This window comes from Panicum virgatum, chromosome 4K (assembly GCF_016808335.1).
Source record: "Panicum virgatum strain AP13 chromosome 4K, P.virgatum_v5, whole genome shotgun sequence".
Lineage (NCBI taxonomy): Eukaryota > Viridiplantae > Streptophyta > Magnoliopsida > Poales > Poaceae > Panicum > Panicum virgatum.
In genome coordinates, this window is record NC_053139.1 from 18,641,369 (window position 1) to 18,656,564 (window position 15,196).

The 15,196-nt window shown below is 45.0% G+C and overlaps 1 protein-coding gene across 1 annotated transcript; it reads left to right on the forward strand.

The window, feature by feature from the left end:
- The first annotated feature begins 1,589 nt into the window (after positions 1-1,589).
- LOC120703381 (rhamnogalacturonan I rhamnosyltransferase 1-like) lies at positions 1,590-5,996 on the forward strand. Its single transcript, XM_039987433.1, has 8 exons — positions 1,590-2,299; positions 3,318-3,385; positions 3,484-3,572; positions 3,670-3,835; positions 3,922-4,211; positions 4,335-4,539; positions 4,654-4,811; positions 5,285-5,996. Exons 1-8 carry the CDS (start codon positions 1,993-1,995, stop codon positions 5,526-5,528), a joined length of 1,527 nt encoding a protein of 508 aa, XP_039843367.1. The 5' UTR covers positions 1,590-1,992; the 3' UTR covers positions 5,529-5,996.
- Positions 5,997-15,196: the final 9,200 nt, after the last annotated feature.

A 15,196-nucleotide genomic window follows, 5' to 3' on the forward strand; every position in this document is an offset into this window, starting at 1 on the left:
GGGAACGACACCGATACCGCCGCCGCTGCTCGTCCAATAGACTGGGTTTTCACTCGTGGAAGACATGCTAGGTATACGACGCCCTCAATAGAGGAAACAGTGCCGACAAGCGTCATCGTTGTCGAGGCTTTCGCCGAAGGTGCCCCAGCACCATCGTCGCGCCAGGATGCCAGAACCCAAGCTCGCCACCACTGCCATCGTTGCCCTGACGTCCTGTAAAAGCCCTTCCAGAGGGGCGTCGGCTGCGTTGTCGCAGCCGCAGAGCTGCGTCGACCGCCACCCATGGATCATCATATTTAAGGATGAAGTATATATATTTAGATAGATATACAGAGAGACTACTACATAACTAGTCGCTGACTTGAGCATAATGTTATCGTGAAGATAGAAGAGATTTTTGGAATAACTGCTCCAACACCAAACACAAAGATATATGCACGCGGATATGAATCAAATCTATTCGTCCATATTCCTTTTAAGAAGTTTCTGAACGAAGGAGGTGGTTTTGAACCGTTGAAAACTACGAGGAAACTTACAAGGCGAAATTGCTAAACATTAGCATTTATCAAAAAAAAATTGTACGAAAGTCCGCGTGTCCTTTTTGACGGGAGAATAGTTTTGTATTCTTTTGCCAAAGAAAGTTCCATTTTTCCGGCTGCGTTGATTAAAAGCTTTGCCGTGAACACGCAAGGAATTGTGAGGAACAAATTTTTATTTTTTTTGAAGAAGTGCCAGGAATAAATTTCACCGATGGAAAGGAGGGAAGACTTCACCACAAACGACACAAACCTGCGCATGCAGTGGATCCCAAAAGTACCATGATACCCTGCGATGCATGGAACCAGCGTAGCACCAAGAATTAAATGAAGCGAGATACAGTGCATGTGACCGATAGAAAACAGCTCCACTCGGGTCCCTGCCCAGGGTCCGAAAGCGCCCAAGTGCAGGTGGGCCCTCCTCGTCTCGCCGTCGCCGGTAGAAAACCCGCCGCGCCGGCGGTGGTATTCCCGGCCGGGCCGGGCCGAGCCACCGTCGGCGTCGGCACCGGCTCAGGTGGCGCCGCCGTCCCACTCCGCCACCACCCAACGACTCGTCGCCCATCCATCCACGCCCGTCACCCGGTTCCATGCTGCGTCCATGCTCCACCCCTCCACTTGCCAACAACCACCTCCCCGCCGGCCAGGCCCATCCTGGCCGTCCGCCCCACACGGCTTTCCGCGCCCCGTCAATCCCGGGCCTCCACGTGCGCGCACCCCCCGCCTCTCGTGGGCACGGCCCCGGTGCCGCCCGCCGATTTACCCCCTTCCTCCCCCCTCCGACACACGCCGGTCCGCGACGGCATTGATTGACGCCGCTACGCGCACACGCGCGAGTGCACCCACCACTGGACTCCGCACCGGGGCAGCTGGCAAGGCGAGGGAGATGGAGAAGGCACCGACGCCCAAAAATAACTAGGAGTCCCCACAAATCGCTCCGCCTTCCCTCCCTCCCTCGCTCCGCTGCCCCCGAGATCCACGCCCCGCCCTCCTCCCCCGCCGGCCTGCCGTGCCCCCCCTCGCCTGCGGCGGCCGACGCTGCCCCCCCCCCCCCCCCCGGCGATCCCGGCGCGGCCGCGACCGACCAAGGCTAGCGCGGCCGGCTTTGGCTGCCCCGGTCGAGGGAGCCGCTCGACAGGAGGAGCAGGAGCTGCTGGTGGTGAAGAGGCGCGGTTCCTGAGGTTCGCGGCGGCCGGCGGCGGGATTCGGGCCAGTGCCGCGGTGTCGGCGGCGGTGGGGGCTCTCGGTTTTTCCTGTGAGCTCGCGGAGGCGGCGGATTGCGGCGGTGCTGGTGGAGCAAGGAGCGTGAGGAGGAGGAGGAGGAGGCCCGCATTGGGCACGGGTGGAGCGGCGGGGTGCGCCGAGGAGGACGCGGATTTGATCCCGGGAGGAGCTTCCCAGCCCCGCGCGCTCGCGGCGCCGTCGGTGACTCTCGCCCCCGCTTGGTCCATGGTCCATGGGGTGGAAGGTGGCGCCAGGGGGTAAGGCGGCGGCCGCCGGCGAGAAGCTCAGGCTCCCTGCCTCCTCCGCCGCCGCGCGCTCGCGGATGAAGCTCTGGGTCGTGCGCGCCACCACCACGGTGCTGCTCTGGACCTGCGTCGTCCAGCTCACCGCCGTCGGCGACACCTGGGGCCCGCGGGTGCTCAAGGGCTGGCCGTCCTGCCTCACCGCGCCCGAAGAGGAGGCCGCCGCAGCCGCGCTCCCCGGCGCCGCAGCCGCGCGCCCGCAGCCCGTCGTCGAGAAGGCCGTGCTGCCGCCCAAGAGTGAGTCGCCTCGTCCCGTCTCGTCGTCTCTGGTTGCTTCCTCGCTTTCGCTCGCCCTGTTCCGACCTGCTGTTCTGTGGCTGGACAATGTGGGTCCCCAGCTGGACATCGATAGCCGGCCTGCATTGTGGTTGATCCCTCCAAAGCTCCCGCGGACATTTCCTCGGCCTTGCATGAAAATGACTGGTGATTGGTGTGGATTTCGGTCGTTTTCGTGTGCTGAAATTGGCAAGCCCGGGTTAATCTCGACTGCGTCATGCCGATTCCATTCTGTGGAATAATTAGTGTCACATGCAGTGCTCTGCCCAGCATAGCATTTGATAATGCTGTCATGCACTCATGGCTTTGAGGATGCTGAATCGTCATATTCATATCAAAGTTTGCGTTGGGGTGGTGCATGCCGATAGCGTTGCATTGGCCTAGTATTGGAAAATGCATGATACCCCTTCAGTCGGTGGGTCAACAGTTTTTGTCATTCTGGTCATTGTATTCTGACCATGATATTTGTGTTTTGGGGTTTCCATGTTAGGGTCATAATCTTTTAGGTGGGCCATGTTTTATAGGCTTGGTTGGGCAGCAATCATTCATGAAACTGATGGTCTGTTCTTCCATAATTTCTTAATTGTTTCTTCACATGGATGGCAAAGGACATTCTCAGAAGCATCGGGTGGGCCTTTTTTTTTCTGGTAATTGCATTTTGTGAAACAATGATTCTGTCAATTAGGAGGTAACTTGACTCTTAGGACACAGTTGGGCTCAGACATAGGAGTCATGGTAATTTTACCTGTACAGCAAGGACTTTTGTTAACACATTATTGCACACTGCATTTCTATTGACAACTGAATGCCTTTCCTAATGAGTAATGAATGACTGGAAAACTGTGCTCATTATTCTCCTGTTTGCTACTCAAGTACTCTATGTGCCCCAGTACTATAGTTATGGTCTTTAAACAGCAAAAATACTTTGTGCATGTTCTAGTGTTTCCTTTCGTTGATTTTTGTTGTCATTGCCTTCCAGGAATATATAGAAACAATGGTTATTTGATGGTTTCGTGCAATGGTGGGCTTAACCAGATGCGAGCTGCAGTAAGCAATTAGAGAAACCTTATTTGTGTTAATTCGGCAGTTTCCTTACAACTTCTGACCCTTAACACTGGTTTCTGGCTTTCTGTACTTTTTATCAGATATGTGACATGGTTGTAATTGCAAGGTATTTGAATGTCACTTTAGTTGTGCCAGAGTTGGACAAGACTTCATTTTGGAATGATCCAAGGTGCTGCTTGTCTACTTTAATTTAGTTATCAAACTATTATTGGTACTTGTGTTTTTAGCAGGGGAAGCTCACTTCAGCAATCTATTCTATCCTGCAGTGAGTTCCAAGATATATTTGATGTCGAGCACTTTATAACCTCATTACGAGGCGAAGTTCGCATTCTGAGAGAATTGCCTCCAAGGGTAAAGAGAAGGGTTGAACTTGGAATGTTTTACTCCATGCCACCAATTAGTTGGTCTGATATTTCCTACTACCAAAATCATGTAAGTTATATCTTACTTTATTTCATGACTGCTCTGGCATTGCAGAATTTATTGTATGAACTGACTTTTGATTAATTTTGAATCAGATTCTTCCTTTGATTCGAAAGTACAAAGTTCTCCATCTGAATAGAACTGATGCAAGGCTTGCAAACAATGGTTTACCTATCGAGATTCAGAAACTACGATGCCGAGTAAATTATGCCTCCCTCAGATTTACCCCACAAATTGAAGAATTGGGCAAGCGAGTAATTAGAATACTTCGCCAAAATGGCCCTTTCTTGGTCCTTCATTTACGTTATGAAATGGATATGCTGGCATTCTCTGGCTGTACACAAGGTTGCAGTAATGAAGAGGCAGAAGAGCTCACAAGAATGAGGTGATTTTTTTTTTTTGGAATTGTAACTTTATCCTGCACTGAAATTTTGCTTGTTATTTATTTTTGATAGTTTTTCATAGACACCTGTTGATTAGACATGCTCCAAACTACTCTTGGCTTCAGGTATGCTTATCCGTGGTGGAAAGAGAAGGTGATTGACTCAGACTTGAAAAGAAAAGATGGGCTTTGCCCATTGACACCGGAGGAGACTGCTCTTGTCCTCCGAGCATTGGACATTGATAGAAGTATGCAAATATACATTGCTGCTGGAGAAATATATGGTGGAAAGCGCAGGATGGCTGCTCTAACTTCAGCATACCCGAACGTGGTATGGACATGACAGAATATGTTATGCCACTATTGTATTATACTTGTGTTACACAGTACTCTTCCACCTGTCCTCTTCTCCTTGTTAATGTTTTGCTATAACCATTGTGTGTAGGTGAGGAAGGAGACACTTTTGGAACCTTCTGATCTGATGTTCTTCCAGAACCATTCATCACAAATGGCAGCACTGGATTATTTGGTATCTTTAGAAAGTGACATATTTGTTCCAACATATGATGGCAATATGGCTAAAGTCGTTGAGGGTCATCGGAGGTTTGCACTATTCCACTTTGTGATACAAATTATATTCTGCACGCGCAGTTTTCAACATACCAGGCTGCATGCTAATAGGATCGACACTGTTGTTTCTTCTGAGTGGTGCATTAGTAATCTCCTGAAGAAGTGAATAGTAGAACTTTTAAAGAACATTAATGGTCTTGTGTTCAACCACCAATTCTTTCCTGCTACAGTATTGCTTCAAGATATGCTCGTTTTAGTTGAGACAGCATAGAAAGACTGCACCTTTGTTTTTCTTTCCCCTTTTTATAAAGCTGAAATCTGGCAATATGTTCGTGGTAGTTTATTAATGACTAGAGAGTAGACAACTTATTTTGCATTTTGTAAGCAACATGTTAATATACTGGCCAATCCTCATTGATATTTATAGGCGCATTCCATCTTATACTTTCTACTATATATGCTGCACATGTAGTAATCACTGTGTATTTGCCATTTTCTGTTTTCAGATTCATGGGTTTCAAGAAGACAGTCTTATTAGACCGAAAACTTATTGTTGAGCTAGTAGACCGGTACACCAATGGTTCTCTGCAATGGGATGAGTTCTCTTCATTGATCAAGGCTGCCCATGCAAAGCTGATGGGATCAGCTTCAAAGAGGATGGTGATTCCCGACAGACCCAAGGAAGAGGACTACTTCTATGCCAATCCCCAAGAATGCCTCCAAGATCTTGATCTTCTACAGACATCATGATATCCTCTCATGTCTATATACCGCATTCACATTATACCATTCTTTCACAAATGCAACTGAATCTAAAAGGCGAAATTTTGAAGTCAGCCAGGAGACTCGGCTCTGGCCGAGTCATAGTTGAGGCCTACCTGTAAACTTGAGGAAGGGGGAGAAAGGGGGGTGTTGGACGTAGTCGGTAAATACACATTATAGCATGGAGTGGGGATTTGTTCATTCCACCAAATAAAAGAGAAGGTCGTGTATAGATGGCGATAGAATTTATTTACCACTAAGAGGGTTGTAATTTAAGAGAGGACTGAGAGATGCAGCTGGGTTCCCGCATCCTGTCTCGGGTTGTGTAACATAGCAGTTGTTCTTGATAGCTGCCCCCATTGCCCCCACCGGCTAAATTTTGGCAACCATGTTGTTGAAAGATGTACACTGTTTATTGTATCGATACAACATGTATTATATGTCAATTGTGCAGAATGTTTGTACCACTTGCAGTTTTTTTTAATAATGTGATCTGTACGTATACGTTGGGTTCCTAGGTGGAGGTTGATTAATTGATGGGGGAAACATTGGTGACCGAGTAGATTGTCTGTGTTCATAATTTCTCCATGTGGGCAATAACAATGCGGAGCGTTTTTATCAGTTTGCTTGGTGTCCGTTGGCAGAACATCCAAGGGACTTTTCTTTTGCTGTCCTGGCAGCTGGAGCTGCAGGCTGAGTGCTTTGTCAGCTGCTCAGCGTCTAGTTAGCACTTGTCGATTGTCGTATCCGATTGGCTTTCTGAGTTTCACTTGCTACTGTTAGGCTGTTTGGTTCACGCTGAGGAGTGGGTTTGATGGTTAGGTTACTGACTGCAGACTTTGTTTGGTTTGCAACTAAGAGACAGACACATTACAGATTTGAATACCGTTCATGACAAGTCATGTAGTAATAAGCCAACCAATATGCCGAGACATGACATGAACACCATGGTAATCCCATGCTCTCTTGACCCTATGCTAGCCAGAACACTAGCTGTTGCACAATAAGGAATTCAACCATATCAATGTCCAAAGTAAAGACAGCAACCATGGTGATCTTCAGTTTCGCCGCGGCTTTGACTAGGTGCACGATAAACAAATTTCAGCTCCAACTCACACAAGATAGCTAATACCCATATGAAAACTTGAATCTGCATCTTGTGCCGCCTTCTATCCACTTCCATCTCGGCACCTCTACAGAAAAAAAAAAAAAGATAACAAGTTATGGTATGAGGCTATGAGCTGTCGTGTTTTTCTACAAAATCGTATTTTGATTCAGCAAGTGTGCTCAGCCTTACCGTTTAGCTCAGGGTGGAAAGCTGGAATTCAGGATTGGAGACGTGGTAGAAATATTGGCCACCACTGGAATTCAGTAAGTGTAACACTGTGGTAGAAATATTGGCCACCGCTGACTCTACTAGCATTTGGTTTTTCTCTTCCAGAAAAGAGAAAACATAGCCGTTGGTTTTCACAAAGTAATAGGCCTTCGAGGCAGCCAGGCATCGTGCATGCACTGGTGGAGGGGGAGTTCACGTGCTCCAGAGGTGCTCCCCGTACTCCACCGAAAAAGACACATCAGAACGTGCATAAAAAAGTAAAACAAAGTATGCATGGATAGAGGATGTAATGATATATATTCATGCAAAGTTTTGAGTTGAACAAATATTTTTGTAAAAGAAACAAAAAGGACAAAAACATCATGTATGTAATTGGGTCAAATGCACTGCTCATCTGAACCCGCCACCCCGCACGGCCGCACCTATCAAAATGCAGATTTGTCTTTTTTGTTTCTTCTTGCACATAACTTTTTACAACATCAAACTTTGCATGAATACGGAGTGTTGCATCCTCTATCCATAAATATTTTTGGTTCAATTATTCATACCCGTTTTTGTGTGTTTTTAATGGTGCAGTACGGAAGCACCTCAAGGCGCCGGAGCACGTTAAGGCCTTGTTCGGTTATATATGAATTTATTCTAGACAGGGAATGAATGATACAGTAAGAGACTTATAATAGGTATAATAAGATATCAGAATTTATTCCGAGTTGGAAACTAATTGTAATAAATTAGACTTATGATAGATACAATAAGAGACAAAAAATCAATACATGAGTTGAGAGGTGTGGAATCATCTCAATATCTTGTTATATATATTAGATGAGTTTATTTTGTTTTATTTTGTTCTAATTAGTTTTCAACCTAAAATAAATCACAATCTTTTATTATAGTTTCTTATTGTACCTATTATTCCTGGTTCGGAATAAATCCTAACCGAACGAGCCTTCTCGGCATGGGTCGGGTCGGGTCGATGTCGATCACAACGAGTCTCTCATATGCATGCCGTGGGCTGGTATGTTGGCCTGTTCCCGCGCACTGCCATAGTGGGCCGGACCGCGCAGTCAGGTGCTCATGTGTCACGACTATGCCCGAGGTACAAATTTTCATACTGTTGGCAGGCTATAGAGTAAATCGACCCATTTAATATTTGCCGCATGTATATTATCACAGCAACTTGGCCCACGCGATGGTGCATGCAGTCAATGCAACTGGGTGGATAAATTTGGAATTTTGCCATTTTTAAAATTGGAGTTCGCTGGAGTGGCATATTAAATCTAATGCCAATTTTTCCTTTTCTACATAAAGATTTTCCTTCATCTTCTAGCTGGTAAACTTTTTTTTTCTCGAACACGTAGGAGATCTGCGTATCAATATATTAAGAAGAAAGTGGGTGAGAATACTCATAGGCTTGCCCCCTCACACACAAACTAATACTCTATTACCTGTAGCACTTTTTTTTTTCTAGACCAGGATCAGCTATCCTAACCAGCTGGTAACTGGGCAAGGATATGAGTAATTCCTCGTGCACCAGAAAAGCCTCATAAGCTCAGCTCCTCCCTGATTAAAGAAAGAACTTCCCTCAGGTTTGGCTGCACTCCATCAAACACACATTGGTTTCGGTGAACCCACAGCGACCAAGCCACCAGGATTATATTTGAGTTAAGCCCCTTCTTGACCGAGCCATCTACCCTGCTGTTCACATTTTCCCACCAATCATCCAAGGAATTTTCATCAGGTTGTGGTGCTAAGGCCTGCAAACCGAGCTCTTGCAGAACACAGAACCAGACCTACAGTGCAAAAAAGCAATGCAGCAGCAAGTGGTTTATTGTCTCTTCTTCTTGATCACAAAGAGGGCAATGTTCAGGATGAGGCAGTCCATTCCTAGCCAATTGATCGGCCGTCCAGCACCTATCATGTGCAACCAGCTACATGAAGAATTTACACTTGCTCGGCTAGCTGGTAAACTGACTATTGTACCTGGTTGGGCGGTTCGTGTTGAACTCTGTAACATCTTTCTTTGGTTCTTTTTTTTTTGAATAAGTTTCTTCGATTCCTCTAGACTAGCTCTATAGAACGAGCGCAGCTCCGCTGCCGCCGCCCAACGCCATGGCAGGCGGCGTGATGGGGACTCACCGTAAGAGCAACTCCAACATATTAGCTATAATTCTAGGTAAATTTAGCTAGTTGGAAGGTCTGTAAAAAAAATAGAGAACCTCCTAAATAGTGGGGAAACCAACAAACTAGGTAAATTTTGAGAACATAAAATTCAAATAAGGTCCCTAAATTTCTCACTAAACACCCTAGTAAAAATTTGAAGCTTGCAATGTAGTCCTCGAGACATGCCTACGGCAGTTAAGGAAAATTCCGACGAGGGGAGAGTTTGCCAGTGGTGGGGAAGTGGTAGGAAAGCACGAGGGGATCACCTGCTATCAGTTTGAGGTAAGAATCGGGATAGGAGGTGGTAGGACAAGAGTCGGCGGCTTTCCTGGTAGCGGAGTTGACGAAGGCGAACGACTTGAGGCGCGGCAAGAGCTGGAGCCGGCAGAACGATAGTGGGCGGACGGCGGTGAGGTGGAGTGATGTCAGGCCGGATAGGATAGGGCAGGCGACGAGCAGCGCGGCGGAGGAGACAGCCGACTCGGGCAAGAGCTGCGTGGAGAACTACTCGGCTGTCGGTGCGACTGATAGCGAGCAGCATGGATGGGCGGAGTAGCAGCAGAGGATGGGCGGCCAAGGGAGGGCAAGATGGAGGCGCACGCTGCGCAAAAAGGGGAAGCACATGTGGGAGGAGCAGGATGGCGAGGGGGGCTCAATCGGCAAAGATGCCAAGCGAAGGGGCGGGAAAGAGAAGTGAGTAGGAAAGAGGTTGGATCTAGTTTTCAAAAAAAATCATTTATACCTAACCTAAAGGATATAGAGAGGGTGTTGGAGTTGCTCTAAGCCTGACCCACCTGAATAGCTAGCCCTATAGACCTCCCTGCGGTGGTTGTTTGCTGCAGCGTGCGGACCGACGGTGTGCGGGCCCAGCTATCAGAGAGGCGCGGTGAACTCCGTAGCGCTACCCTGATGTATGAATAACCTATGTATCTATAAAGCCCATTATGCCCAAATTATATTTAATATTTTTGAAAAATATTTCAATATTTTGACATAATAGATTTAACATCTTTTACAAACTATTTTAATATTTTGACATAATAGATTCAACATTTATGAAACCTACATCATTTGAGCGAGCGCTCCCTTCCTCTCCGGTGCCAGAATTCAACATTGGATGTACATACATATTAGTGGATCGAACAACCATAACATATACCAAATAAAGTAGTATGAAAACAAAAGAATCGTAACATATACCAAACAAAGTAGTATGAAAATAAAAGTTACGTGAACCGTACACATAGTTGCATAATCCATTATTCATACGATATCTTTAAACTATCAAGTAATGAAGAAAAATTACATATTAACTCGAAGAGGCGGCTTTCGGAAATGAGTGAAATGTCTTCATCAGTAACCTAGGAAAAATTCCTTCTCAATAGTAACCAAGAAATTATTCAAGTATTGATCACCCATACCCATGTTATTTCTTAACTTGTTTTTCACAAATTTCATAGCTGAAAATGCCTTTCCAACACTTGCTATTGCAACAGGTAACAACAACACTAATTTTAGAAGCTTGTAGACAAATGTCTATTATGCTAAAATCTTATAAAGCTTCTATGGGTATAAGTCTTATAAAGTAAAATTGAAAGCTCTGCAATATTCTTCATTTTGCTAAATCTTTCATCACTACGCACCATAAGTTCAATGGGAGAAAGAGGAGAGAAGCAAATTGGGATCGCTCCCCATCTGTTCCAACTGGTGAAGGAATACTGACCGACGGGGAGGATGACCGTGAGGGCTATATATCGCCTAGGCTACAAAAGCTATACCCATCGCCTGAAGCAATCTCAGGTGGGCCGACAATGAGAATTAAGCCCAATATCATATTTCAATTGGCTGGTGCCACTCTTTTAATCTGGTGCTTCTGTTCTTGTGGCCCAAAATACGGTGTCGCTATAGACCTTGCTTAGTTGGGTTTTTTTACATTTTTTTCTCTTCGTACTAATTTATTTATATTGTAGATTCATAAATTGAGATGTGAAATAATTTATTCTTTTTATATGCTAACTTTTTAGCACATGTATATATGTTTATAAAAGTAGTTTTTTATGTTGCAGATGAATTTGTTTTCATGTAAAACTATTTACTATGTGCAACCAATTTGTTCGCAACACCAAATTATTTGTTCACTTTGTATATTAAATTGTTCCGTAATGTTGACTCATTTGTTCGCGATATTCATTTTTATTATTTATCCTAACAATTAAATGTTCGTGATGTGTAATATTTTGTTCATTGTATATTATTATTTGTTTGCTATATTTAACTTTTTTTCGTAGAAAATAATTATTTGTTCGTGTTATTAAAATATTTGTTCCTAGTAGCCAAAATTTATTATTAGGTATTAAAAATATTTTTTTAAAATATCGTGCAAACATAGACATGTGGGTCTTGTTTCAAAGATCTTGTCATAAGAAAAATAATGGTGCAATTCAAATTATTTTGGTGCTCAGCTTTACACTTATAGTTTTTTGTAGTTTCAAATTTGGATATATATATATATATATGTGTGTGTGTGTGTGTGTGTGTGTGTGTGTGTGGCGTCATCCTCTCTATCTTTTTCTGCATGTATAGAATTTTTTTAGTGGAAGCATAACACGAAACAATTTGTTATAAATGAGCTTCATTATAGTCTAAAACTCTATCCACATGGGCGCTTGAGGTGATGGTGTGGAAACCATCACCTCAAGCGATATATAATCACGCCTGAGGACGACTCCGTGCGTTGTGTGGCATCTTGGGCCAGCCCAAAGACAGGAGGGTGGGATATTTGGTCCAGAAGTGGGCTGGTTTTCTCGTTTGGACTGCAATATATATACAAAGTCTAACCCCAATTGTTCATTCTTTGGTGCATGTTTTCTAGTTTGGTTCGTTTTTTATTTCGTCAAAATTTAATACTCCATATAGGTGTCGTAATTTTTTTTAGAATTTTAAATTTTGCAACTAAACAAAACAAAAATTTGGTGTACACGGTTATCAAGATCCATAAAACTGTAATGAAACCCCATTGAGTGGATTTAAGTTTCATCTGCACACATTCATCAACTTCTATTGGTCATGTGGCGCATTTGATCATTAATACCAATCAGCAATTAAATGCGACAACTTATCTATGAAATTGTGCAATGAAACAGTGCATTGAGGGAGGTAGATGCATTTCAGTGTCAAGCTGACATGTCACTCTTGGTAACTGTACGATGACACCACTGAGATTGACCCAAAATTCGTAAATGGACGTCTTTATTCTAGAACATTTTTGCACAAATTGCAAACTTGAACCGTACCTCTCCTTTTGCTTTGGCACACTACTTACCGAGACGTCCCCTCCTCCCCCCCCCCCCCCCACCCCACACACACCCCCACCCAAAGTGGTTGCATACCAAACACAAGAACTGACTGTTTGCGTTTTTTTTTCTTTTTCATTTCGCTGATCCCATATTCTAGACGGCCGGCCTGCCGCCTGCCGGACGTACATCCACAAATCCACATGCTCTTCCGACAGGTGGCGCTCGGTGCAGATTCTCTAACTTGCTCAAGGAAAGTCAGGGGTGGCTTCCCCCTCCTGGATGCCGTTCATGACCCATCCAACTGCTCCAGAAGCAATGAGCTTTTTCAAACCATAGCTATTTACTTATCTGTAATTAGCTCATGGAAGGCCCAGTTCGAGGAAAACAAGTATTAGTGTATCTATAACTCTTATTATAAAGATGATCCCCACTCACGATCATTGATTGCTATTTCTCTGAAACCACATTGAGCCACGTCACCTTTTTTGTTTCAGCCGTTCGATCTTAGGTACAAGCTACATCTCGACCAGCCGTTCGGGAAGGAAGAGATGCACGAGTTCTATCCTCGCCAGCACCGCCGCCGGGGGTGGGGGAGAGGAGGGGAAGAAGAGGACTTGATTGTGTACAGCTAGATCTATGTGCCAGATGAGTTGTGTAGGAGAGACGTGAGCAAGAGCAAGCCCAGACCCGGCCCGCTGGTGCTGTAAGATTCAGTTTATTATTCTTCGCCACTTTGTTTGCTGGGTTATCTAATCGAGTTCCATTTTTCTATGTGTTCAGTTTGATTTTTACAAAATATTATTGTTTGAGAATTCATTACAAACTACTCTTTTAATCCAATCCCGCAGCAATGCGCAGGGAAATCACCTAGTTACCATTGTTCACCTACATGGCCGCTTACACCATTTATACGGCGTGTAAATGCTATTTGATGGGTAGCCCATAGCCGTGTAAAGTCGTGCAAAACCATTTCGACCATTTAGAAGGCCGTTTAACGGCCGTATATACCGACTTTTTTGCTAAAAGATGGATGACCAACCGTTCACCATATAGGCTAACACTATGTATTACAAATTAAACAAATAATTTATTTAATTATTATTTCCCACAGTTCCGTATTCTAAATAATTAAAACAATCCCGTCAAGGATACTACTGCATGAGATAGGTTATACTGGCCATAAAATTTACACTCCTAATTGATGTCTTCTGTGGAGACTATGTTGCAATAGAAATTCCAAACTTGTGGGCTACTTATGAACATTCGTATGCCCGTAAGCTCTATTGCTACTGTAGAAATCCATCTGATATATTAGTGGCTTTTGGTGGAAGTTACTTTGGTTTTCAGATCATCAAATTGTTTGAAAATAGTTAATTAAAATGCTTTTTAATACATCAATTATCTTTAAATTTTCAATTAGTAAAATTAGTAAGTGAGATATCTTTACGTCTTTGTTAGATGGTGTTTCTTATGTACTAACTTCCGGAGTGGCCTTATGTTAGCTTATAAGTAACTACAGCCGGCTTAACTAGATATATGCATTGAAAAAACTTATTGCTTCAGCCAGTGGCGGATGTACACCCCGGGCCACCCGTGCCATGGCCCGGGGTTCGGCCCAAAAAATTGCTGAAGAAGAATAAATATACTACTTCGCGATGACACTTGTTGTATGTTTTCTATCTTTCCATTATGTTCTCGTGTATCTTTTGAACTTCCATTATGTTCTCGTGTATCTTTTGAACTATGAGTTTGTCGACGTCTGGTTTTTGTCACAACTATATTTAAAACTCGGCCCGGGGTTCAACTCAATCCTGGTTCCGCCACTGGCTTCAGCAGCCGTTGGATACCATGGCCGGCATCTGGAAGGGGGAAGGTCACCCCTAACTTTCCTTAAGGAAGTCAAGAGAATCTGCGCCCGGTTGCACTAGCCTGTGGATAAACGTTGCCGTCAATCAACCGAGATCCCGGTCGCAACACACGTCGCTCCTCGATCGCTGGGCCCAGCCGTTTTTTTCTTTTGCACGGCCCGATCGACGCGCGGACGCTGGCTGGCGCGTGTCATCGCTTTGTAAAAAAAATTATTAATAGTATGGTTAATACAACCGGCTGTAGGAGCTTGATAATATTGTCTATCTCTCAACTTATACATAGTTAGCTCATTACCATTAAATACATGGTTCATATAATTTATAAAATTTTTTAATTATTATATTGAAACTGGCTGTAAAATTACATCTCGCTTCTTCTTTCTCTCCTCACCTTTCTCCTGATCCATCTCAGCATTGACGTAGCCATTACCGCGGAGAGCGGCTGCCGGTGTGCCGCCACTAGCAAGCTCGTGGAGCACGATGGGACCAAAAAGATGAAACCAGATCGCCTCCAGTTAAAGCGTTTCCGGGGATCAATCGACAGACACGGCGACACGCCGCGGTGTTATCACCGCCGGTTGCTCTCGCCGCTGCCCGCACGTGCGGCGGTCGCGCGCGTTGCTGCGACAGCACGTGATCTGTGCGGGCCCCGCGGCGTGAAGGAGCCCGAGGAGGCGAGGACCGTGGGCAAAAGGGATCATTGGCCCGTTTAAGGATGCCAACGGGTCGGGTTCGGTTCGGGTGGAGTATCTGAGCACCCAAAACCGAAACCCGAATTTGAAACCCGAACTTGAAATCCAATTCGGGTCAGAATTCATACCCAAAACCGAAACCCGTGGATATCTGAAACCCGACGGATAATCTGAAACCCGAATTTTTTTACAAACAAGCAAAAACATTCCAGCAACCAAGAATAGCAAGGTCATGCGGGGGTCTGGTGAGGCGCCGATGTCGATCATCGATGAGCGGCGAGGTCGGGGGAGCTGGTGCGGGGCG

What these genes read in the sequence shown, in the direction of transcription:
- LOC120703381 (XM_039987433.1), top strand. Translation starts at nt 1,993, where the DNA reads ATGGGGTGGAAGGTGGCGCCAGGGGGTAAGGCGGCGGCCGCCGGCGAG. An exon ending in GGCCGTGCTGCCGCCCAAGA is followed by an intron (nt 2,300 to 3,317) that starts GTGAGTCGCCTC and finishes ATTGCCTTCCAG; the next exon opens with GAATATATAGAAACAATGGT. An exon ending in CTTCAGCATACCCGAACGTG is followed by an intron (nt 4,540 to 4,653) that starts GTATGGACATGA and finishes CATTGTGTGTAG; the next exon opens with GTGAGGAAGGAGACACTTTT.